This window comes from Myiozetetes cayanensis, unplaced genomic scaffold (assembly GCF_022539395.1).
Source record: "Myiozetetes cayanensis isolate MyiCay16 unplaced genomic scaffold, myiCay2020 scf298, whole genome shotgun sequence".
In the NCBI taxonomy this organism is placed as follows: Eukaryota; Metazoa; Chordata; class Aves; order Passeriformes; family Tyrannidae; genus Myiozetetes; species Myiozetetes cayanensis.
Window position 1 is genome coordinate 23,713 of NW_026087519.1, and position 24,944 is coordinate 48,656.

The following is a 24,944-nucleotide window of genomic DNA, read 5'->3' on the forward strand; positions in this document are numbered from 1 at the left end:
TGTCCCGTGTCCCCCTGTCCCTGGGCAGGCTGTGGCTGTCCCTGTCCCTGTCCCTGTCCCTGGGCAGGCTGTCCCTGTCCCCAGAGGTGTCCCTTGTCCCCCTGTCCCTGGGCAGGCTGTGGCTGTCCCCTGTCACCCTGGGCAGGCTGTCCCTGTCACTGTTGATGTCCCTGTCCCCCTGTCCCCTGTCACTCTGGGCAGGCTGTCACTGTCACTGTTTATGTCCCTCATCCCCCTCTGCCTGGGCAGTCTGTCCCCGTCCCCAGGGATGTCCCCAGAGGTGTCCCTTGTCCCCCTGTCCCTGGGCAGGCTGTCCCTGTCCCCTGTCACCCTGGGCAGGCTGTCACTGTCCCTGGGCAGTCTGTCACTGTGGGTGTCCCTGTGGGTGTCCCTGGGCAGGCTGTCACTGTCCCCTGTCACCCTGGGCAGGCTGTCCCTGTCCCTGTGGGTGTCCCTCGTCCCCCTGTCCCTGGGCAGGCTGTGGCTGTCCCCTGTCACCCTGGGCAGGCTGTCCCTGTGGATGTCCCTTGTCCCCCTGTCCCTGTCCCCTGTCACCCTGGGCAGGCTGTCACTGTCCCCAGGGATGTCCCTTGTCCCCCTGTCCCTGGGCAGGCTGTCCCTGTCCCCTGTCACCCCAGGGATGTCCCCAGGGATGTCCCGTGTCCCCCTCTGCCTGGGCAGGCTGTCACAGGCCACGAGGGTGAAGCGCAGCTCTGCCAGGACGGTGGTGGCCTCCCCCCGGGGCACCCAGCGCGATCGGAGCCAGCTGTTCTGGGGGGGCCCGGGGGGACCCCGGCCCGAGCAAACCTCGAACGTCCTCACGGGAGCCCCCAGCTCGGGGTCCAGCCCCGACAGCTCCTCCCACTGACCCCACACCGGGGGGGTTGGGGGGATTGGGGACATTGGGGACATTGGGGAGTTTGGGGATTGGGGATTGAGGGATGGGGGGACATTGGGGGTTTGGGGACATTGGGGGATTTTGGGGACATTGGGGGATTTTGGGGACATTGGGGGGTTGGGGACATTGGGGAGTTTTGGGGACATTGGGGGGTTGGGGACATTGGGGTTTGGGACATTGGGGGTTGAGGGGATTGGGGACATCGGGAGGTTTGGGGACATTGGGGGTTGGGGACATTGGGGGTTTGGGACATTGGGGGTTGAGGGATTGGGGACATCGGGGGTTTGGGGACATTGAGGCGGTTTGGGGACATCAGGGGTTTGGGGGATTGGGGACATTGGGGGATTGAGGGATTGGGGACATTGGGGGTTTGGGGACATTGGGGGTTTGGGGACATTGGGGACATTGGGGTGGTTTTGGGGGATTGAGGACATTGGGGGGTTTGGGGACATTGGGGAGTTGAGGGGATTGAGGGGGACAAAGAGGGGGACACACAAGGGGGGACACACAAATAGGGGACACCGGTGAGTGGCTTTGGGGACACCCTGTCCCCCCTCCCCCGTCCCCCAACGTCCTGCTTGTCCCCAAAGGCCTCGATGTCCCCCAATCCCCCAAAATCCCCCCCAATGTCCCCAAATCCCCCAATGTCCCCAGTGTCCCTAATCCCCTAGTGCCCCCCCAGTGTCCCCAATTCCCCAAGCGTCCCCAAATCCCCCAATATCCCCAATCCTCCCAGTGTCCCCAGTGTCCCCAATCCCCCAGTGTCCCTAAATCCCCCAATGTCCCCCAATGCCCCCAAAGTCCCCAATGTCCTCAATCCCCAATCCCCAATGTCCCCCAACGTCCCCAAATCCCCCAATGTCCCCAATCCCCCAATGTCCCCAAATCCCCCAAATCCCCCAATATACCCAATCCCCCAAGTCCCCCAGTGTCCCCAGTGTCCCCAATCCCCCAATGTCCCCAGTCCCCCAGTGTCCCCAAGTCCCCCAGTGCCCCTCAATGTCCCCAATCCCCCAATGTCCCCAAATCCCCTCAATGCCCCCAATGTCCCCAAATCCCCCAATCTCCCCAATGTCCCCAGTGTCCCCAGTGTCCCCAATACCCCCAGTGTCCCCAAATCCCCCAAACCTCCCCAAATCCCCCAATCCCCCAGTGTCCCCAATCCCCCAATCCCCTCAATCCCCCAATGTCCCCAGTCCCCCAGTCCCCCAGTGCTCCCAGTCCCCCAGTGTCCCCAATATCCCCAAATCCCCAGTGTCCCCAAATCCCCAAATCCCCCAAAGTCCCCAATCCCCCAAAGTCCCCAATGTCCCCAGTGTCCCCAAATCCCCCAACGTCCCCAAATCCCCCAATCCCCCAATGTCCCCAAAGGCCTCGATGTCCCCCAATCCCCCAAATCCCCCAATATCCCCAATCCCCAATGTCCCCAATGTCCCCAATCCCCAAAGTCCCCAATCCCCAATGTCCCCAATGTCCCCAAATCCCCTCAATATCCCCAATCCCCCAGTGCCCCCAATGCCCCCAGTGTCCCCCAGTGTCCCCAATCCCCAATGTCCCCAAATCCCCAATGCCCCCAATATCCCCAATCCCCAATGTCCCCAATCCCCAAAGTCCCCAGTCCCCCAGTGTCCCCAGTGTCCCCAATGTCCCCAATTCCCCCAATCCCCCAATGTCCCCAATCCCCCAATCCCCCAATGTCCCCAATTCCCCCAATCCCCCAGTGTCTCCAAATCCCCCAAAGTCCACAATCCCCAGTGTCCCCAATCCCCCAATCCCCCAATGTCCCCAATGTCCCCAGTCCCCCAGTCCCCCAGTGCCCCCCAGTGCCCCCAGTCCCCCAGTGCCTCAGCCCCCGTGCCCCACCTGCCCCTCCCCTGGGGGTGCACGGTCCATCTCAGGTCGCTCGTCTCCAGCCGCGTGTCCAGGAGGGTCTCTGGGGTGGGGAGGAGTGGGGAGCTCAGGGAGTCCCAATGCCCGGGGACCCCAAAACTACACCCAGGGGACCCCAAACCCATCCCAGGACCCCAACTCACCCCAGGACCCCAAAAGACACCCAGGGGGGACCCCAAACCCACCCCGGGGGGGACCCCAAACCCACCCCGGGACCCCAAAACACACCTGGGGGACCCCAAAACACACCCTGGGACTCCAAACCCACCCAGGGACCCCAAACACACCCGGGGACCCCAAACCCACCCAGGGGACCCCAAACACACCCCAGGACCCCAAAACACACCCGGGGGGGGACCCAAACCCATCCCAGGACCCCAAACACACCCCGGGACCCCAAACCCACCCTGGAGACCCAAGCCCACCCCGGGACCCCAAACTGGTCTCCCCCACCCCGGGGGGTCCCAGGGAGTCTCGAGGAGTTCCCGAGGGTGTCTTGGGGGTCCCAGGGAGGTCAGATGGGTCAGGGGGGTTCCAGGGGGCCCCGGGGGATCTCAGGGGGTCCCCGAGGGGTCCCATGGGGGTCCCAGGGGGTCTGGGGGGGGTCTCGAGGGGTCTCAGAGTGGGTCCCGGGGGGTCTCAGGGGGTCTGGGGGGTCTCAGGGGGTCTCAAGTGGGTCCAGGGGGGTCTCAGAGGGGGTCCGGGGGCTCTCAGGGAGTCTCAGGGGGTCCCGGGGGGTCTCAGGGGGTCCTGGGGGGTCCCGGGGGTCCTGAGGGTGTCTTGGGGGTCCAGGGGGTTCAGGGGCCCGGGGGTCTCAGGAGGGTCTGGGGGTCTCCGGGGGTGTCTGGGGGTCCCAGGGGATCCGGATGGGTCCCCGAGGGGTCCCAGGGGGTCCCAGGGGATCTTAGGGGGGTCCCAGGGGGTCTCAGGGGGTCTGGAGGGGTTTCAGGGGTCCCGAGGGTCCCGGGGGTCGAGAGGTCAGTCACTCACCCTCCTCCACTGAGCCCCAGGGACACCCAGAGCCAGAAGAGCCACGGACACATTTTGGGGGCCCAAAATCCGGGGGTCCCAAAAATCGAGGGCTCCCAAAATCCAGGGGATCCCAAAATCCTGGAGGGTCCCAAAATCCTGGAAGGTCCCAAAATCTGAGGGGTCGAAAATGAGGAGGGGTTCCGAAATTATCCGAGGGGGTCCCAAAATCCCGAGGGGGTCCCAAAAATCCTGGAAGGTCCCAAAAATCCTGGAAGGTCCCAAAAATCCGAGGGCTCCCAAAAATTCCAGGGGTCCCCAAAATCTCGGGGGTCTCAAAAATCCGAGGGGGTCCCAAAAATGAGTTTGGAGGGTCCCAAAAATGAGGGGGGGAGTCCGAAATTATCCGAGGGGGGGGTCCCGAAAATCCGAGGGGGGGTCCCAAAAATCTGAGGGGGGGTCCCAAAAATGAGTTTGGAGGGGCCCCCAAAAAATCCTGGAGGGTCCCAAAAATCCTGGAGGGTCCCAAAAAATCAGAGGGGGGGGGGCCCAAAAATCCGAGGGGGTCCCAAAATATCCTGGAAGGTCCCAAAAATCCTGGGGATCCCAAAATCCGAGGGGGTCCGAAAAATCCAAGGGGGTCCCAAAAATGAGTTTGTGAGGGTCCCAAAAATCCGGGGATCCCAAAAATCCTGGAAGGTCCCAAAAATCCCGGTGGGGGGGGTCCCAAAAATCCGAGGGGGTCCCAAAAAAGAGTTTGGAGGGGTCCCAAAAAATCCTGGAAGGTCTCAAAAATCCGAGGGGGTCCCAAAAACCCCGGGAGTCCCAAAAATCCGGGGTTCCCAAAAATCCTGGGGGTTCTGAAATTATCTGAGGGGGATCCAAAAATTCGAGGGGGTCCCAAGAGTTTGGAGGGGTCCCAAAAAATCCTGGAAGGTCCCAAAAATCCGGGGTCCCAGAAATATCCGAGGGGTCCCAAAAACCCTGGGGGTCCCAAAATCCGAGGGGGTCCGAAAATGAGTTTGGAGGTCCTAAAAAATCTCAGGGGGTCCCAAAAATCCGGAAGGTCCCAAAAATCCGAGGGGGCTCCTCAAAAAGAATTTTGAGGGGAATCCCAAAAATTCCAGGAGGGATCCCAAAAAAATCTCCAAAGGGGGAGGGGTCCAAAAAGAAATAAATCTCCGGGGTCCAGGGGTCTCCCCCAAGAATTTGGGTTTGGGGTTTTTGGGGGGTCCGGGGTCTCCCAAGAATTTGGGGTTTTTTTTGGGGGGGGGTCCCAGAGAGCCCTCGGGGGGGGTTTGTGGAGCCCGGGGTTGTTTTTTTGGGGTGAGTTTGGAGGATTTTGGGCCCCTCGAGGGGGTCCCGGGGCAGGGGTCTCGGCCTCCCTCCCAACAGGAAAAGGGCTTTTGTTCCAGCGTTTCCAGGGAGGGGCCCGGCAGGAACTGGGAGGCACTGGGAGGAACTGGGAGGGACTGGAGGGGGTCACAGGGGCACTGGGAGGGACTGGGACAGACTGGGGGGGAACTGGGAGGGTCTAAACGGGGACTGGGACAGACTGGAACCAACTGGGAGAGGATTGGGGGGCACTGGGAAGGACTGGGACAGACTGGGACAGACTGGGACGGACTGGGAGGGACTGGGAGAGACTGAGGGGGAACTGGGAGAGACTGAGGGGGAACTGGGAGGGACTGGGACAGACTAGGGGGGCACTGGGGGGGTCTAAACGGGCACTGGGATAGACTGGAACCAACTGGGAGAGGCTTGAGGGGGACTGGAAGGGACTGGGACAGACTGGGGGGTGGTCACAGGGGTACTGGGAGGGACTGGGACAGACTGGGGGGGAACTGGGATGGACTGGGGGGGAACTGGGAGAGACTGAGGGGGAACTGGGACAGACTGGGGGGGACTGGGACAGAGTGGGGGGGAACTGGGACAGACTGGGGAGGAGCTGGAAGAGACTGGGGGGGTCTAAACGGGGACTGGGATAGACTGGAACCAACTGGGAGAGGATTGAGGGGGACTGGGAGTGACTGGGACAGACTGGGGGGGTTCTAAACGGGAACTGGGATAGACTGGAACCAACTGGGACAGACTGGGGAAAACTGGGAGAGACTGAGGGGGAACTGGGAGAGACTGGGAGGGACTGGGACAGACTAGGGGGCACTGGGAGAGACTGAGGGGGAACTGGGAGGGCTGGGCAGGGCACTGGGGCTATACTGGGAGCACTGGGCCATTATTGGGACCACTGGGCCATTCCTGGGAGCACTGGGAGCACTGGGCAGGGTCCCAGGCCGTTACTGGGGGCACTGGGATCACTGGGGAGGGCCCCAGGCCGTTACTGAGAGCACTGGGAGCAGTGGGGAGGGCCCCGGGCCGTTACTGGGGGCACTGGGAGCACTGGGGAGGGTCCCAGGCCGTTACTGGGAGCACTGGGAGCCAAGTCCTGGCAAGCCGTGCCCGTCCCGGCGATGGCGGCGCCCGGAGCGGCCTCAGCGGCCCCGACTGCGCCTGCGCCGAGCGCGGCCGCACAAAATGGCGGGGCCGCCCCCCCCTCGTCACGTGACCGGGCAGGAGATGGCGGCGCGGCCGGGGGCGGGGCCAAGGCGCGCGCGCGGGGCAGTTGTGACCAATGGGAGGCGGCGGCGGCGGGGGCGGCGCAGGCGCGGTGCGAGCCCGCGGCCACCACAGAGACGGGGCCTCCCCGCCGCTGCCCCGCCCGCCGGGCCCCGCGGGACGCGCCGCTCCCACCCCGGGGAGGCTCCTCCGGTGCCTCCGCGCCGCCCCGGCCGGCCGCGAGCCCCGCTCCGCGGGCGAACCACCGAGGAACGGCGGGGTCCTCCCGCGCGGCCAGAGCGGCTCCCGCGGGTGGGCGCCGCCATGTCGGCGTGACGTCAGTTCCGGCGGGCGGCGGGCCGGAAGCGAGCGGGCGGCGGCGCGCGGGGCCGGGGCCGCCAGGGCAGGTCCGAGGGGGGCCTCGAGTGACGTCACGGGGGATTTTGACGTCATCCGGGAGCTGGGAGGCGCGGGGGGTCAGGGTGGGGGCCGGGGGCTTTGGGGGGTTTGGGGGCTTGGGGGCCTGAGGGGGCCGCAGAGGATCATGGGATGGGGGCTGGGGGGGATTTGGGGGGATTTGGGGGTCCTGGGGGATTTGGGGAGCACTGGGGGATTTGGGGGTCCTGGGGGGATTTGGGGGCCGAGGGGGTCGGGGGCGTCCTGGGGGAGTTCTTGGGGTCGTGGGGGTCTGGGGTCGTGGCAGGGTCTCAAGGGGGGGCTGGAGCAGGGTCCGGGGCCGCAGAGGATCCTGGATTGGGGGCTGGGGGGTCTTGGGGGTCTCGGATTGTTGAGGGGCAGGAGGGTCACATTTGGGGTCCCAGGGTGAGGTGGGTAAGTTGGGGATCCCCACGTGTTCCGGGGGGTCCCAAGGGGTGATTTTGGGAGGGGGTTCTGGGGCCCCCCAGGTTCGATTTTGGGTGTCCCAGGGGATGATTTTGGGGGTCCAAGGGATGATTTGGGGGGTCTCAGGTTCGATCTGGGGGTCCCAGGGGATGATTTTGGGGGGGGGTCCCAGGCTTGATTTTGGGGGTCCCAGGTGTGATTTGAGGGGTCCCAGGGATGATTTTAGGGGGTCCCAGGGGATGATTTTGGGGGTCCCAGGGGATGATTTGGGGGGGTCCAAGGGGATGATTTGGGGGATTCCAGGGGATGATTTTTGGGGGGTCTCAGGTTCAATTTGGGGGTCCCAGGTTGGATTTGGGGGTCCCAGGTTCGATTTTTGGGGTTCCCAGGTTCGATTTTTGGGGTTCCCAGGTTGGATTTGGGTGTCCTAGGGGATGATTTTGGGGGGTCCCAGGGGACGATTTTGGGGGGGGGTCCTAGGTTCGATTTTGGGGGTCCCAGGTTCAATTTTGGGGTCCCAGGTGTGATTTTGTGGGTCCCAGGGGATGATTTGGGGGGGTCCCAGGTTCAATTTTGTGGTCCCCAGGTGTGATTTTGGTGTGTCCCAGGTGTGATTTTGGGGTTCCCAGGTGTGATTTTGGGGGTCCAGGGATAATTTTGGGGTTCCCAGGCTCCATTTTGTGGTCCCCAGGTGTGATTTTGGGGTTCCCAGGTGTGATTTGGGGTCCCAGGGATAATTTTGGGGTCCCAGGTTCCATTTTTGGGGTTCCCAGGTGTGATTTGGGGGGTCCCAGGGATAATTTTGGGTTCCCAGAGATAATTTTGGGGTTCCAGGTGTGATTTGGGGTTCCCAGGGGATAATTTGGGGGTCCCAGGCTCGATTTTGGGGTTCCCAGGTGTGATTTTTGGGGTTCCCAGGTTCAATTTTGGGGTCCCAGGTTCAATTTTGGGGGTCCCAGGTGTGATTTTGGGGTCCCAGGGATAATTTTGGGGTTCCAGGTGTGATTTTTGGGGTCCCCAGGTGTGATTTTTGGGTTCCCAGGTTCAATTTTGGGGTCCCAGGTGTGATTTTGGGGTCCCAGGGATAATTTTGGGGTTCCCAGGTTGGATTTGGGGGTCCCAGGTTCAATTTTTGGGGTCCCAGGGGTAATTTTGGGGTTCCCAGGTGTGATTTGGGGGTCCCAGGTTCAATTTTTGGGGTCCCAGGGATAATTTTGGGGTTCCCAGGTGTGATTTGGGGGTCCCAGGTTTGATTTGGGGGTCCCAGGGATGATTTTGGGGTCCCAGGGGATAATTTTGGGTGTTCCAGGCTCGATTTTGGGGTTCCCAGGTGTGATTTTTGGGGTTCCCAGGTTCAATTTTGGGGTCCCAGGTTTAATTTTGGGGGTCCCAGGTGTGATTTTTGGGGTCCCAGGTTGGATTTGGGGGTCCCAGGTGTGATTTGGGGGTCCCAGCTTCAATTTTGGGTTCCCAGGCTCAATTTTGGGGTCCCAGGTTGGATTTTGGGGTTCCCAGGTGTGATTTGGGGGTTCCCAGGGGATAATTTGGGGTTCCCAGGTTCAATTTTAGGTGTCCCAGGTGTGATTTGGGGGTCCCAGGGGATAATTTGGGTGTCCCAGGTGTGATTTTGGGGCTCCCAGGTGTGATTTTGGGGTTCCCAGGTTGGATTTGGGGGTTCCCAGGTGTGATTTGGGGGTCCCTGAGATAATTTTGGGGTCCCCAGGTGTGATTTTGGGGTTCCCAGGTTCAATTTTGGGGTTCCCAGGTGTGATTTGGGGTTCCCAGGGGATAATTTTGGGGTTCCCAGGCTTGATTTGGGGAGTCCCAGGTGTGATTTTTGTGGTCCCAGGTGTGATTTTGGGGTCCCAGGGATAATTTTGGGGTCCCAGGTTCAATTTGGGGGTCCCAGGTGTGATTTTGGGGTTCCCAGGTTGGATTTGGGGTCCCCAGGTTCAATTTTGGGGTTCCCAGGTTGGATTTGGGGTCCCAGGTGTGATTTGGGGGTCCTAGGTGTGATTTGGGGTGTTCCAGGTGTGATTTTTGTGGTCCCAGGGATAATTTTGGGGTCCCAGGGATAATTTTGGGGTTCCAGGTGTGATTTGGGGTTCCAGGTGTGATTTGGGGGTCCCTGAGATAATTTTGGGGTCCCAGGTTGGATTTTGGGGTCCCAGGTTCAATTTTGGGGTCCCTGAGCCCGAGCAGCCCCCGGGATGGGGGACAGCGACGACGAGTACGACCGACGGCGCCGAGACAAATTCCGGAGGGAGCGGAGCGAGTACGACAGGTCCAGGGAGAGGGACGAGAGGAGGAGGGAGGACTGGAGCGACAGGTGGGACTGGGGGGGACTGGGAGGGACTGGGAGGGGACTGGGGGGCACTGGGAGGGACTGGGAGGGACTGGGGGGCACTGGGAGGGACTGAGAGGCACTGGGAGGGCACTGGAGGGGCACTGGGAGGGACTGGGACTGGGGGGACTGGGGGGCACTGGGAGGGACTGGGGAGGCACTGGGAGGGAGGACTGGAGCGACAGGTGGGGAATGGGGGCACTGGGAGGGACTGGGGGGGACTGGGAGGGGACTGGGAGAGACTGGAGGAGGGAGAGACTGGGAGAGGACTGGAGGACTGGAGGGACTGGAGAGAGACTGGGAGGGACTGGGGGCGCTGGGAGGGAGGACTGGAGCGACAGGTGGGACTGGGGGGACTGGGAGAGGTTAATACTGTACTGGGAGAGACTGGGAGGGACTGGAGAGGGAGTGGGAGGCACTGAGGGGCACTGGGAGGGACTGGGAGGGAGGACTGGAGCGACAGGTGGGGAATGGGGGGCACTGGGAGGGACTGGGAGGGACTGGGAGAGACTGGAGAGGGACTGGGGGGCACTGGAGGAAGGGTACTGGGAGGGACTGGAGAGAACTGGGAGGAGGAGGACTAGGGAGGGCACTGGGAGGGACTGAGGAGAGCAGTGAGTGACTGGAGACGACTGGAGAGCACTGGGAGGGATTGGAGGGGGACTGGGAGACGTTAATGCTGTACTGGGAGAGACTGGGAGGGACTGGGAGGGGCTGGAGAGGGACTTGGGGGGGACTGGGAGAGGTTAATGCTGTACTGGGAGAGACTGGGGGAGGGACTGGAGAGGGGCTGGGAGAGGTTGATGCTGTACTGGGAGAGACTGGGAGGGACTGGAGAGTGACTGGGAGGCACTGGGAGAGACTGGGAAAGGTTGATGTTCCACTGGGAGCAACTGGGAGGGAATTGGGAGGGAAGCTCGGAGGGGCGAGCGGGAAGCTGGGAGCACTGGGAGGGACTGGGATGGACTGGGCTGGAGTTAACATCGTACTGGGATGGACTGGGAGGGACTGATGTCATACTGGGGGGAGTTGGAGCCCAACTGGGCTGGACTGGTGTTTAGGGGTGGGATTGGCCCAGTCAGGACTGTCCTGACCTCCCCAAATTCCCCAAATCCCCCAAATTCCAGGGGTTGGGATCAGGGCCAGGGAGCAGCTCCCTCTGTTCCCGCTTTTTCTGCTTTTCCCGTTTTTTTACCCGCTTTTCCCGGTTTTCTCCCTATTTTTAGGAACTGGGAGAGGGCGGGGGGGGTTCCCAGGGTGTTTCCCTGCTCATTTTTCCCATTTTTCCGTGGTTTTAGGGACTGGGAGCGGGGCCGGGAGCGGCGCAGTCGGGGCTGGGGGGGTTCCCTCGATGTTTTCCCCTCATTTTTCCCGGTTTTTCCTGGTTTTTCCCGTTTTTAGGGACTGGGAGCGGGGCCGGGAGCGGCGCAGTCGGGACTGGGGGTTCCCAGGATGTTTTTCCCCTCATTTTTCCCGGTTTTCCATGGTTTTAGGGATTGGGAGCGGGGCCGGGAGCGGCGCAGTCGGGACTGGGGGTTCCCTGGATGTTTTTCCCCTCATTTTTCCTGATTTTTCCCCATTTTCAGGGACTGGGAGCGGGGCCGGGAGCGGTGCAATCAGGACTGGGGGGGTTCCCTGGATGTTTTTCCCCTCATTTTTCCCGGTTTTTCCCATTTTTCCGTGTTTTCAGGGACTGGGAGCGGTGCAATCAGGACTGGGGGGGTTCCCTGGATGTTTCTCCCCTCATTTTTCCCGGTTTTCCATGGTTTTAGGGACTGGGAGCGGGGCCGGGAGCGGCGCAGTCGGGACTGGGGGGTTCCCAGGATGTTTTTCCCCTCATTTTTCCCATTTTTCCGTGGTTTTAGGGACTGGGAGCGGGGCCGGGAGCGGCGCAGTCGGGACTGGGGGTTCCCAGGATGTTTTTCCCTCATTTTTCCCATTTTCCGTGGTTTTAGGGACTGGGAGCGGGGCCGGGAGCGGCGCAATCAGGACTGGGGGGGTTCCCTGGATGTTTCTCCCCTCATTTTTCCTGGTTTTTCCCGGTTTTCCATGGTTTTAGGGACTGGGAGCGGGGCCGGGAGCGGCGCAGTCGGGACTGGGGGGTTCCCAGGATGTTTTTCCCCTCATTTTTCCCATTTTTCCCGGTTTTAGGGACTGGGAGCGGGGCCGGGAGCGGCGCAGTCGGGACTGGGGGGGTCTCAGGGTGTTTCCCTGCTCATTTTTCCCGATTTTTCCCATTCCCAGGGACTGGGAGCGGGGCCGGGAGCGGCGCAGTTGGGACTGGGGGGGTTCCCAGGATGTTTTTCCCCTCATTTTTCCTGGTTTTCCCCAGTTTTAGGGATTGGGAGCGGGGCCGGGAGCGGCGCAGTCGGGACTGGGGGGTTCCCTGGATGTTTTTTGTCTCATTTTTCCTGGTTTTTCCCATTCCCAGGGACTGGGAGCGGGGTCGGGAGCGGCGCAGTCGGGACTATCGCGACTACGACCGCACGCGGCGCGAGAGGTTCAGCCCCCCCCGGCACGAGCTCAGCCCCCCCCAGAAACGGCTCCGCAGGGACTGGTGAGACCCCAAACGTCACCCTGGGACCACCAAAAATCACCCTGGGACCCCCAAAATCACCCAAAAATCACCTTGAGACCCCAAACATCACCCTGGGACCCCCAAAATCACCCTGGGACCCCCAAAATCACCCTGGGACTCCCAAAAATCACCCTGGGACCCCTAAAAACACCCAAACACCACCCTGGGACCCCCAAAAATCACCCTGGGACCCCCAAAAACACCCTGGGACCCCCAAAAATCACCTTGAGACCCCCAAAGATCACCTTGGGACCACCAAAACACACCCAAAAATGACCCTGGGACCCCCAAAATCACCCTGGGACCCCCAAAAATCACCCTGAAACCCCCAAAACACCCCAAAATCACCCTGAGACACCAAAAATCACCCTGGGACCCCCAAAAATCACCCTGGGACCCCCAAAACACACCAAAAATCACCCTGAGACCCCCAAAGATCACTCTGGGACCCCAAAAATCACCCTGGGACCACCAAAATGCACCCAAAACCCCACCCTGAGATCCCAAAAACCCACCCCAAAAATCATCCTGAGACCCCAAAAACCCACCCTGAGACTTTTCTGAGACACCAAAACACACCCTGAAACCCCAAGAACCCACCCCAAAAACCCACCCTGAGACCCCAAAACACACCCAAAAGTCACTCCAGGACCCCAAAAATCACTTTGGGACCCCAAAAATCACCCTGGGACCTCTCTGAGACCCCAAAGCCACTCAGGGACCCCCCTTTGACCCCCCCCCGATCGCCTGAACGACCCCTGTGACCCCTTTGTTGATCCCTGTGACCCCCCCAATGACCCCTGTGTCCCCCCTGTGACCCCCAATGCCCCCCAATGACCCCTGTACCCCCTGTGACCCCCACTGACTCCTGTGACCCCCAATGACACCTCTGCCCCCCTGCTGACCCCCAATGACCCCCAATTCTCTCCCCCAGGACGAGCACGGCTCCGACCCTGTGCCCCCAATGACCCCCACTGACCCCTGTGCCCCAGTGACCCCCTAATTCTGTCCCCCAGGGACGAGCACGGTTCCGACCCTGTGACCCCCCCACTGACCCCTGTGCCCCCCCAATGACCCCTGTGATCCCCCAACGACCCCTGTGCCCCCTGCAGCCCCCCATGACCCCCTGTAACCCCCAATGATCCCCCAATGACCCCTGTGACCCCCATTTCTTTCCCCCCAGGGACAGGCAGTTCCGACCCCTGTGACCCCCCAATGACTCCTGTGACCCCCTGTGCCCCCCAATGACCCCCCATTTCTCTCCCCCCCCAGGGACGAGCACGGTTCCGACCCGTACCACAGCGGGTACGACCTGCCCTACAGCGGGGGGGGGGCTGGGCCCACCTACGGCCCCCCCCAGACCCCCTGGGGGCACCCCGACATGTCCCACGTGCTGCAGCACCAGCTGCTGCCCATCCAGGCCAGGTGAGACCCCAAAAACACCCCAAAACCACCCCAAAAACCATCCTGAACCACCCCAAAAACCACCCCAAAAACCCCCAAAAACCCCCCAAACCATCCCAAAAACCCCCAAAACCACCCCAAAACCCCCAAAACCCCAAACCGACATGTCCCAGTGCTGCAGCACCAGCTGCTGCCCATCCAGGCCAGGTGAGACCCCAAAAACACCAAAAACACCCCCAAACACACCCCAAAACCACCCCAAACCCCCCAAAAACCACCCCAAAACCATCCCAAACCCCCCAAAACCCCCGCCATGTCCCACGTGCTGCAGCACCAGCTGCTGCCCATCCAGGCCAGGTAAGACCCCAAAAACACCCCAAAACCACTCCAGGTGAGACCCTAAAAAAACCCCAAAACCACCTCAATAATGACCCCAAATCGATCCAGAAACAGCCAATAATGACCTCAAATGACCCCAAACCCCCCAATAACGACCCCAGACGGCGGGGATGCCCCCCCAGGCTGGGCACCACTGCAGAGATGGACCTGGGCATGGCCCCCCAAGCCCCCAAACCCCCAATAACGACCCCAAACCCCCCAAGAATGACTCTAAATCGATCCGAAACCAGCCAATAATGACTCCAAATGGCCCCAAGTGACCCCAAACCCCAATAACGACCCCAAACCCCTCAATAACGACCCCAAACCCCCAATAACGACCCCAAACCCCCAATAACGACCCCAAATCAATCCAGAACCAACCAATAATGACCCAGTATCCCCAAATGACCCCAAACCCCCAATAACGACCCCAATGCGGTCGGGGCGCCCCCAGGCTGGGCACCATCGCAGAGGTGGAGCTGGGCACGGCCCCCAACCCCCAAACCCCCAATAACGACCCCAAATCGATCCAGAACCAACCAAAAATGACCCCAAATGATCCCAAACCCCCCAATAACGACCCCAAACCCCCCAATAACGACCCCAAACCCCCCAATAACGACCCCAAACGGTGGGGGTGCCCCCCCAGGCTGGGCACCATCGCAGAGGTGGACCTGGGCATGGCCCCCCCGGTGATGAAGAGCTTCAAGGAGTTCCTGCTGTCCCTGGACGACGCGGTGGACGAGACGGAGGCCGTCAAGCGCTACAACGACTACAAACTCGACTTCAGGAGGCAGCAGCTGCAGGAGTTCTTCCTGGCACACAAGGACGAGGAGTGGTGAGTGCCCGGGGGGCTCTCTGGGACCCAGGAATGAAATCCCCGTCCCAAAAAACCTCTCCTGGAGGAAAAAAAAAACCCGTCCTGAAAAACCAGCCCGGAACGGTCGGAAAAAATGGTCCAAAAAATGGCCCAAAAGGGACCCAAAACAGCCCCAAAGTGACCCCAAAATGTCCCAAAGGGAGTCAAAAGCTCCCCAGAGTGACCCAAAACATCCCCAGACTGACGTGAAACTGCCCCAAAAGGACCCAAAAGCTCCCTAGACTGATCTGAAACTGCCCCAAACCAGCCTGGGAATGCCCCAGACCGACCCCAAACTGACCCAGAAATGCCCCAAAGTGACCCAAAATCGCCCAAAACTGACCCAGACTGACCTGAAATTGCCCCAGGCTGACCCAAAATCGCCCCAGAGTGACCTAGAACTGACACAGACTGACCCAAAACTGCCCCAGACTGACCCAAAACCACCCTAGACTGACCTAAAACTGATCCAGACTGACCCAAAACTGATCCGGACTGACCCAAAACTACCCCAAAACTGATCTAGACTGACCCAAAACCACCCCAAACTGCCCCAAAACTGCCCCAAACTGACCTAAAACTGATCCAGACTGACCCAAAACTGCCCCAAACTGACCCAAAACTGCCCCAGACTGCCCCAAAACCACCCTAGACTGACCTAAAACTGATCCAGACTAACCTAAAACTGATCCGGACTGACCCAGACTGCCCCAAAACTGACCCAGACTGCCCCAAAACTGCCCCACACTGACCCAAAACTACCCCAAACTGACCCAAAACTGATCCAGACTGACCCAAAACCGCCCCAGACTGCCCCAAAATCGCCCCAGACTGCCCCAAAACTACCCCAAACTGCCCCAAAACCACCCCAGACTGACCCAAAACTGCCCCAGACTGACCTGAAACCGATCCAGACTGACCTAAACCCGACCCCAAAACCACCCCAAACTGACCCAAAACTGACCCAAACTGCCCCAAAAGTTCCCCAGACCCATCCCCAGAACTCCCCTAAATCCCTTGTTGGGGGGGGAGGGTTCTGTGGTGTCATTTCCCAGCCCATCCAGTCCCATTTTGGGGTGTGTGGGGGGGTTTGGGAGGGGAGGGTGGGGGCAAACCACCCCCTTTAAAACCCCCTCCCAGTGAATTTCCTGGGGAGGGGGAGGTGAGGGTCATTTTTGGGGGAGGGGTCATTTTTGGGGAGGGGTCATTTTTGGGGAGGGGGTCATTTTTGGGGTGGTGGGCGTGGAGGGGCTCGTTCTCCGCGTGCCGCGTTGACGCTTCCCTTCTCTCTCCTCCCAAAGCGCCCTCCGGACCCGGGAAAAGCCCCCTGGAGAGCAGAAGGGGGGTGTTTAGGGGATTTGGGGCTCCCCAGCCCACACCCCGGCGCGGGCAGGCAGGCAGGGCGGGGCCGCTACAGCGGCGCTAGCGGCCAGTGCAGGACTCAGCCAGGGACCTTTGTTGTTTTATTTTTGTTTTGGGGGAAAAGGGGCTTTGTGCCCCCTCCAATCCCCCACCCTCCTTTTCCCGGCGTGTGGTGGGTGTGTGGTTTTTTTGGTGGTTTTTTTGGGGATGGGGGTTTCGGTGAGAACCGGCCGGTTTTGGGGCCGGGGGTCGGTGCTTGAGCCGCCCCTCCCCACCCCCCACCACCCCCAACCTCCCCCTCGCCCCCCCAACTCCCGGGGGCCTCGACGGCGACGCCGGCGCCAAGAGTATGTATGAACACCCCGGGACACCCCTGGGACACCCCAAAATACCCCTGAAACACCCCAAAATACCCTAAAACACCCCAAAACACCCCAAAAACACCCCAAAATACCCCTAAAATACCCCCAAATACCCCCAGCCAAGAGTATGTATGAACACCCCGGGACACCCCAAAACCACCCTAAAATACCCCCAGAGCACCCCAGAAACACCCTAAATTACCCCAAAACACCCTTAGCCAAGAGTATGTATGAACACCCCGGGACACCCCTGGGACACCCTTAAAACACCCCAAAATACCCCAGAAATACCCCAAAATACCCCTAAAATACCCCAAAATACCCCTAGCCAAGAGTATGTATGAACACCCCGGGACACCCCTGGGACACCCCAAAACCACCCCAAAATATCCCCAGAATACCCCAGAAAAACCCTAAAATACCCCTAGGCAAGAGTATGTATGAACACCCCGGGACACCCCTGGGACACCCCAAAATACCCCTAAAACACCCCAGAATACCCCAAAATACCCCAGAAACACCCCAGAAATATCCCAAAATACCCCTAGCCAAGAGTATGTATGAACACCCCGGGACACCCCTGGGACACCCCAAAATACCCCCCAAACACCCTAAAATACCCCCAGAGCACCCCAAAATACCCCTAAAACACCCCAAAATATCCCCAGAATACCCCAGAAAAACTCTAAAATACCCCTAGGCAAGAGTATGTATGAACACCTCGGGACACTCCTGGGACACCCCAAAATACCCCTAAAACACCCCAGAATACCCCAGAAACACCCCAAAATACTTTTAAAGCATCCTAAGAACATCACTGGGACAGCCCAGTAACACCCTAGGACACCCCCCAAACATCCTGAAACACCCCAAGATACCCCTGAAACACCTCAAAAAAACCAGAGGACCCCCCACAATAGCCCAGAGGGCCCCAAATCCCACTCTAACCCCCAAACCCCCCCTGTTCCCCCCCAATGCCCGATTTCCCCCTCAGGTTCCGCTCCAAGTACCACCCCGACGAGGCCGAGGGGCCCCGTTACCCCCTCCATATCCCCTGTAACCCCGCAAATCCCACTGAAACCCCCCAAACTCCCACTGAAACCCCCCTAAATCCCACTGTAACCTCCCCAAATCTCACAGTGACCCCCCCTGTTTCCCCCCCACTGCTGATTTCCCCTCAGGTTCCACTCCAAGTACCACCCTGACAAGGCCGGGGGGGCTGCATTACCCCCCTCCATTAGCCCTGTAACCCCCCAAACTCCCACTGAACCCCCAAATGCCCCCAAATCCCACTGAAACCCCCTGTTCCCCCCACTGCTGATTTTCCCTCAGGTTCCGCTCCAAGTACCACCCTGATGAGGCCGGGGGCCCCATTACCTCCCATATCCCCTGAAATCCCCCAAAGTCCCACTGAAACCCCCCAAATCCCCCAAATCTCACTGTAACCTTCCCAAACCCCACTGTAACCCCCTCAAACCCCCTGTTCCCCCCAATGCCCATTTTCCCCTCAGGTTCCGCTCCAAGTACCACCCCGACGAGGCCGGGGTCCCCGTTACCCCCATATCCCCTGAAATCCCCCAAACTCCCACTGAAACCCCCAAATCCCCCAAATCTCACAGTGACCCCCCTGTTCCCCCCAATACCCATTTTCCCCCAGGTTCCGCTCCAAGTACCACCCCGGCCGAGGCGGGCCAGGCGCCGGCAGGAGGCCCAGGCGGCACTGAGGAACCGCCTGGGGGTGTTCCTGTACCTGTCCGAGCACGGCTGGTTCGAAAACCTCCTGCTCGACATCGACAGGGCCCCCAGATCGTCAAGACCCTCGATGCAGGTGGGTGGGACACCCCCAAAAAAATGGGGGCTCGGGAAAGAGGGGGTGTGGGAGGACTGGGAAAAGCAGGGCATGAGGCCACAAAACCTTCCTTGAGGCCACAAAACCTTCCTTGAGGCCACAAAACCTTCCCTGAGGCCACAGAACCTTCCTTGAGAGCACAAAACCTTCCCTGAGGCCCCAGAATCATCCCCTGAGGCCACAAAATCCTCCCCTGGGGCCACAAAATCATCCCCTGAGGGCACAAAACCTTCCCTGAGGCCCCAAAATCCTCCCCTCAGGCCACAGAATCTTCCCTGAGGCCCCAAAATCATCCCTGAGGCCCCAAAATCTTCCCTGAGAGCACAAAACAGACCCTGAGGCCCCAAAATCCTCCCCTGTGGCCACAAAACCTTCCATGAGAGCATAAAATCCTCCCCTGAGGCCACAGAATCTTCCCTGAGAGCGCAAAACAGGCCCTGAGGCCCCAAAACCTTCCCTGAGGCCCCAAAACCTTCCCTGAGGCCACAAAACCTTCCCTGAGAGCACAAAACCTTCCCTGAGAGCATAAAATCTTCACTGAGGCCCCAAAACCTTCCCTGAGGCCCCAAAATTTTACCTGAGGCCACAAAATCATCCCTGAGAGCACAAAACAGACCCTGAGGCCACAAAACCTTCCCTGAGAGCCCCAAAATCCTCCCCGAGAGCCCCCATAAGTGCATGACGGAGCCAGAGGGGGCTCGGAGCGCTCCTGCCCCATTTCTGGGGGGGTTTTACCCTATTTTTGGGGCTGTTTTCCCCATTTTCTGTCTGTTTTTCCCCGGTTTTTTGCACATTTTAACCATTCTGGGGTGTTTTTGCCCCGCTTTCAGCCATGATCAAGATGGAGGGGGGCTCGGAGCGCTCCTGCCCCATTTCTGGGGGGGTTTTACCCTATTTTGGGGCTGTTTTTCCCTGTTTTTTGCACATTTTAACCATTCTGGGGTGTTTTTGCCCCTCTTGCAGCCGTGATCAAGATGGAGGGGGGCTCGGAGCGCTCCTGCCCCATTTCTGGGGTGGTTTTTCCCCATTTTCTGTCCGTTTTTCCCCGTTTTTTGCACATTTTAACTGAATTCGGGTGTTTTTACCCCTCTTGCAGCCGTGATCAAGATGGAGGGGGGCTCAGAGCACGACCTGCGCATCCTGGAGCAGGAGGAGGAGGAGGAGAGGCCCGACAAGGCCGAGGGGCCCAAGAAGGAGGAGCCGCGGCCGCCGGAGCCGCCCGGGAAGGGCCCCCCCGAGGCCGACGAGCCCCCCAAGGTTCGGGAGGTGGGGTGGGGAGGGGTCCTTGGGAGGGACCCCAAAAGGCCCTTCGGGGTCTTTCAGGTCCCTTTTGGGGGTCCCTTTTGGGGGTCCCTTTTGGGGTCCTTTGGGGTGACACCTTTGTGGTCTTTGGGGTCTCTTTGGGGTGACTGGGGTGCTGTGGGGTCTTTTCGGGGTCTTTGGGGTCACTTTTGGGTCTCTCTGGAGTATTTGGGGTCCTTTTTCTCCCCTGGGTCTCTTTTGGGCCCCATTGGTGTCTTTGGGGTCCCTTTGGTGGTTTTGGGGTCCATTTGGTCTCTTTGGTGTTTTTGGGGTCCCTTTGTGGTGGTTTTGGGGTCCATTTGCTGTTTTTGGTGTCTTTGGGGTCCATTTGCTGGTTTTGGTGGTTTTGGGGTCCATTTGCTGTTTCTGGTGTCTTTGGGGTCCCTTTGGTGGTTTTGGGGTCCATTTGGTGTTTTTGGGGTCCCTTTGGTGGTTTTGGGGTCCATTTGGTCTCTTTGGTGGTTTTGGGGTCCCTTTGGTGGTTTTGGGGTCCATTTGGTGGTTTTGGTGTCTTTGGGGTCCCTTTGGTGGTTTTGGGGTCCATTTGGAATCTTTGGTGGTTTTGGAGGCCATTTGCTGTTTTTGGTGGTTTTGGGGTCCCTTTGGTGGTTTTGGGGTTCATTTGGTGGTTTTGGGGTCCATTTGCTGTTTTTGGTGGGTTTGGGGTCCTTTTGGTGGTTTTGGGGTCCATTTGCTGTTTTTGGTGTTTTTGGGGTCCCTGTGGTGGTTTTGGGGTCCATTTGGAATCTTTGGTGTCTTTGGGGTCCCTTTGGTGGTTTTGGGGTCCATTTGCTGTTTTTGGTGGTTTTGGGGTCCCTGTGGTGGTTTTGGGGTCCATTTGCTGTTTTTCGGGTCCCTTTTGTCCCCCCCTTTGTGACCCCGCCCTTGTCCCTCCCCCCAGGCTGAAGGGGCGGAGCCGGGGGCGGAGCCAGCAGCGGGGGTGGGGCCTGAGGAAGAGGAGGAGGGGCCTGAGAAGGGGCCGAAGGAGGAGGAGGGGGACAAGGAGGGGCCCAAGGTGGGTGGACAGACCCCCACAGACCCCCCCAAAAACCCGAGCCCCCGCCCAAAAATAACCACGCCCACTGAGCAAAACCACGCCCCCTGCTGGCAAACCACGCCCTCAACTCCTGAGCCACACCCCCATAGAGCCACACTCTCTGACCCCCAACCACGCCCCCTTGGTCCACAAACCCCTCCCCTTTGTCACCAAGCCCCACCCTCTCCTCTCGAGCCCCTCCCTTTGTCACCAAGTCCCACCCCTTTCCCCGAGCCCCTCCTTTCTCCCCAAGCCCTCCCCTTTGTCACCAAACCCCTCCCCTTTGCCCCCAAGCCCTGCCCCTTTGCCCCAAGCCCTCCCCTTTCTCCCCCAAGCCCCGCCCCTGACGCGCTTGGCGCCCCCGCAGGCTCGGCGCGCCAGCGAGCCGGGACAGCGACAGTGACAGCGACAGCGAGGGGGCCGGAGACCCCCAAAAATGAGGGTAGGGGGTCCTTGGGGGTCACTGAGGGGTCTGGGGGGTCTCAGGTCAGCGACAGCGAGGGGCCGGAGACCCCAAAAATGAGGGTAGGGGTCCTTGGGGGTCACTGAGGGGTCTGGGGGTCTCAGGGTCAGCGACAGCGAGGGGCCTGAGACCCCCAAAAATGAGGGTAGGGGGTCCTTGGGGGTCACTGAGGGGTCTGGGGGTCTCAGGGACAGGGACAGCGAGGGGGCCCGGAGACCCCCAAAATGAGGGTAGGGGGTCCTGGGGGTCACTGCGGGGTCTGGGGGTCTCAGGGACAGGGACAGCGAGGGGTCCGGAGACCCCCAAAAATGAGGGTAGGGGGTCCTGGGGGGTCACTGGGGGTCTGGAGGGGTCTCAGGGATGGGGACAGTGAGGGGGGCCTGGAGATCCCCAAAAATGAGGGTAGGGGGTCCTGGGGGTCTGGGGGTCTCAGGGTCAGGGACAGTGAGGGGGTTCCAGAGACCCCCCAAAATGAGGGGGCTTGGGGGTGGTCTGGAGTATCTGGGGGGTCCAGGTGGTTTCGGGGGTCAGGGTGTTCTGGGGGTCAGGAGGGTTTGGGGGGTCAGGGTGATTTGGGGGTCAGGAGGGTTTGGGGGTTCAGGAGGGTTTGGGGGAGTCAGGGTGGTCTGGGGGATCAGGGTGGTCTGGGGGTCAGGAGGGTTTGGGGGGCTCAGGAGTGGTCTGGGGGGTCAGGGTGGTCTGGGGGGATCAGGAGGGTTTGGGGGGTCAGGATGGTTTGGGGGGTCAGGGTGGTCTGGGGGTTTCCAGAGGTCCCCAGAGTATTTTGGGGGTCCTCACCCCCTTTCCTCCCTCCCCCCCAGAGGAGCCCAAGGAGGACAAGGGCGGGGTCTCGACGACGACAACAACAACAACAACAACAAGAGCGCCGGGACCTCCCGGCCCCCAAAACCAAGGAGGGGGCGCCGGGGGCCCAGGGGTCCTCAGGACCCCAAACCTCGCCCCCTGCACAAAACCTGCTCCCTGTTCATGAGGAACATCGCCCCCAACATCTCCCAGGCCGAGATCGTGGCGGTGAGGGGGGCTGCAGGGTCCTGGGGGGATTTGGGGGTCTCAGGGACCCCCAAAACCCCCAACAACCCCCCACCCCACCCTGTGCCCCCTCCCCAGCTCTGCAAACGTACCCGGGTTCATGAGAGTCGCCCTGTCCGAGCCCCAGCCCGAGAGGAGGTGGGTCTGGGGAGTCTGGGGGATTTGGGGGTCTGGGGGATTTGGGGGGATTTGGGGGATTTGGGGGGATTTGGGGTTCCTTGGGGAGAAATTTGGGGTCTGGGGGTGTTGGGGGATTTGGAGGGGCTTGGAGGGGATATCGGAAGTCCTGGAGGAATTTTGGGGGGAGGGCCTGGAGTAGGGGGTCCAAAGGGGATATTTGGGGTCCTGGGGGGGAAATATTGGGGGTCCTGGGGGTAATCTGGGGGTCCCTGGGGCTGTTTTGGGGACTGGGTGTGGTTTGGAGGTCCCTGGGTGTGTTTTGGGGGTCCCTGGGGGTGTTTTGGGGGTCCCTGGGGCTGTTTTGGGGTTCCCTGGCTGTGTTTGGGGGGTCCCTGGGTGTGTTTTGGGGTTTGGGGCTGTGTTTGGGGCTGTTTTGGGGGTCCCTGGGGCTGTTTTGGGGCTGTTTTGGGGGTCCCTGGGTGTGTTTGGGGCTGTTTTGGGGGGTCCCTGGGGCTGTTTTGGGGTTCCCTGACTGTGTTTGGGGCTGTTTTGGGGTCTGGGTTTGTTTTGGGGGTCCCTGGGTGTGTTTTGGGGGTCCCTGGGTGTGTTTTGGGGTTTCCTCGGTGTGTTTGGGGCTGTTTTGGGGCTGGTTTTGGGGTCTGGCTGTGTTTGGGGCTGTTTTGGGGGTCCCTGGGTGTGTTTGGGGGTGTTCTGGGGTTTCCTGGGTGTGTTTTGGGGCTGTTTTGGGGGTCTCACAGCCCAGGACCCCCCAAGGTTTTTCCGGAGGGGTTGGGTGACCTTCGACCGCAGCGTCAACATCAAAGAGATCTGCTGGAGCCTCCAGAACATCCGGGTACGGGGATTTGGGGGATTTGGGGGATTTGGGGGTCCTGGGGGATTTGGGGGTCCTGGGGGATTTGGGGGGATTTGGGGGGTCCTGGGGGGGATTTGGGGTTGTGGTCACACTTGGGGGGTTACATTTAAGAGTTTTTGTTTTATTTTGGGTTATTTCTGATGATTTATTTTGTGTTATTTAGGGTTGTTTTGGGGTCCTTGGAGTTGTTTTAGGGTTGTTTTAGGGGTTTTTTTTGATTTAGGGTTATTTTAGGAGTGTTTTGTGTTGTTTTGGGTTATTTGCAGGGATTTATTTTGTGGTGTTTTGGGTCCTTTAGGGGTTGTTTAGGGTTATTTATTTAGGATTATTTATTTAGGGTTATTTATTTAGGGTTATTTCAGAGTCATTTTGTCCTGGTGTATTTAGGGTTGTTTGGGGTTATTTCAGGGTTAGTAATTTTAGGTTATTTAGGGTTATATGGGGTTATTATTTAGGGTCATTGTAGGTTATTTTGGGGTTGTTTTAGGGTTAATTATTCAGGTTTACATAGAGCTTATTATTTACAGTTATCTTAGAGTGTTTTAGGGTTATTTATAGCTATTTTGCGCTATTTTGGGGTTATTTAGGGTTATTTTAGGGTCATTCAGGGTTATTTTAGGGTTATTTAGGGTTGTTTTTACCCCCCAGCTCCGGGAGTGTGAGCTGAGCCCAGGACCTGACCAGGAGAGTGTGGAACATTTTGGGGCTGCATTTTGGGGTTATTTAGGGTTATTTTGGGGTTATTTAGGGTTATTTTGGGGTTATTTAGGGTTATTTAGGGGTTTTTAGGGTTTTTTTGCCCCCCCAGCTCCGTGAGTGTGAGCTGAGCCCAGGAGTGAACCGGGACCTGACCCGGCGTGTCCGGAACGTCTCTGTTCTGACCCAGCACCGGGGTCACGTTTGGGGTTATTTTGGGGTTATTTTAGATTATTTAGGGTTATTTTGGGGTTATTTTAGATTATTTAGGGTTATTTTGGGGTTATTTAGGGTTATTTAGGGTCATTCAGAGTTATTTTAGGGTTATTTAGGGTTTTTTTGTCCCCCCCAGCTCCGTGAGTGTGAGCTGAGCCCGGGGGTGAACCGGGACTTGACCAGGAGAGTGTGGAACGTTTTGGGGCTGGATTTTGGGGTTATTTAGGGTTATTTTAGGGTTATTTTGGGGTTATTTTAGATTATTTAGGGTTATTTTTACCCCCCAGCTCCGTTAGTGTGAGCTGAGCCCAGGAGTGAACTTGGACCTGACTCGGCGTGTCCGGAATGTCTCCGGTCTCACCCAGCACCGGGGTCACGTTTGGGGTTATTTTGGGGCTATTTTGGGGTTATTTAAGGTTGTTTTTGCTCCCCCAGCTCCGTGAGTGTGAGCTGAGCCCAGGGGTGAACCGGGACCTGACCCGGCGTGTCCGGAACGTGTCGGGTCTCACCCAGCACCGGGGTCACGTTTGGGGTTATTTAGGGGTTATTATAGGGTTATTTTAGGGTTTTTCTCCTCCCCACACTTTGGGACCCTTAAAATCACCCTGGGACCTCTCTGAGACCCCAAAGCCACTCAGGGACCCCCTTGACTCCCCCGATCGCCTGAACGACCCCTGTGACCCCCTTTGTTGATCCCCTGTGACTCCCCCAACGACCCCTGTGTCCCCCCTGTGACCCCCCAATGACCCCCCCAATGACCCCTGTACCCCCCTGTGACCCCCCACTGACTCCTGTGACCCCCCCAATGACACCTCTGCCCCCCTGTGACCCCCAATGACCCCCCAACTCTCTCCCCCAGGACGAGCACGGCTCCGACCCCTGTGCCCCCCAATGA

At 59.5% G+C, this 24,944-nt stretch overlaps 2 protein-coding genes across 2 annotated transcripts in view; one reads left to right on the forward strand and one right to left on the reverse strand.

The window, feature by feature from the left end:
* Positions 1-6,763, reverse strand: part of LOC126644225 (ephrin type-B receptor 4-like) — a 24,045-nt gene extending 17,282 nt beyond the window's left edge. Inside the window, exons 1-2 of the mRNA XM_050323291.1 lie at positions 6,506-6,763; positions 674-864 (exon numbers count right to left, since the gene is read on the reverse strand). Of these exons, the coding sequence (XP_050179248.1) occupies positions 674-864; positions 6,506-6,763 (449 nt within the window). The remainder of the gene's footprint in view (positions 1-673; positions 865-6,505) is intronic.
* On the forward strand, positions 6,451-24,944 carry LOC126644226 (serrate RNA effector molecule homolog). The gene is given in 17 exon segments (XM_050323292.1): positions 6,451-6,717; positions 9,325-9,482; positions 11,929-12,054; positions 13,348-13,500; positions 14,510-14,698; positions 17,776-17,808; positions 18,136-18,239; positions 18,242-18,271; positions 19,389-19,549; positions 20,496-20,609; positions 20,998-21,029; positions 21,915-22,125; positions 22,222-22,232; positions 22,234-22,281; positions 23,038-23,116; positions 24,485-24,592; positions 24,909-24,944. Coding segments are annotated over 16 exon segments (1,554 nt in total). The 5' UTR covers positions 6,451-6,717; positions 9,325-9,363.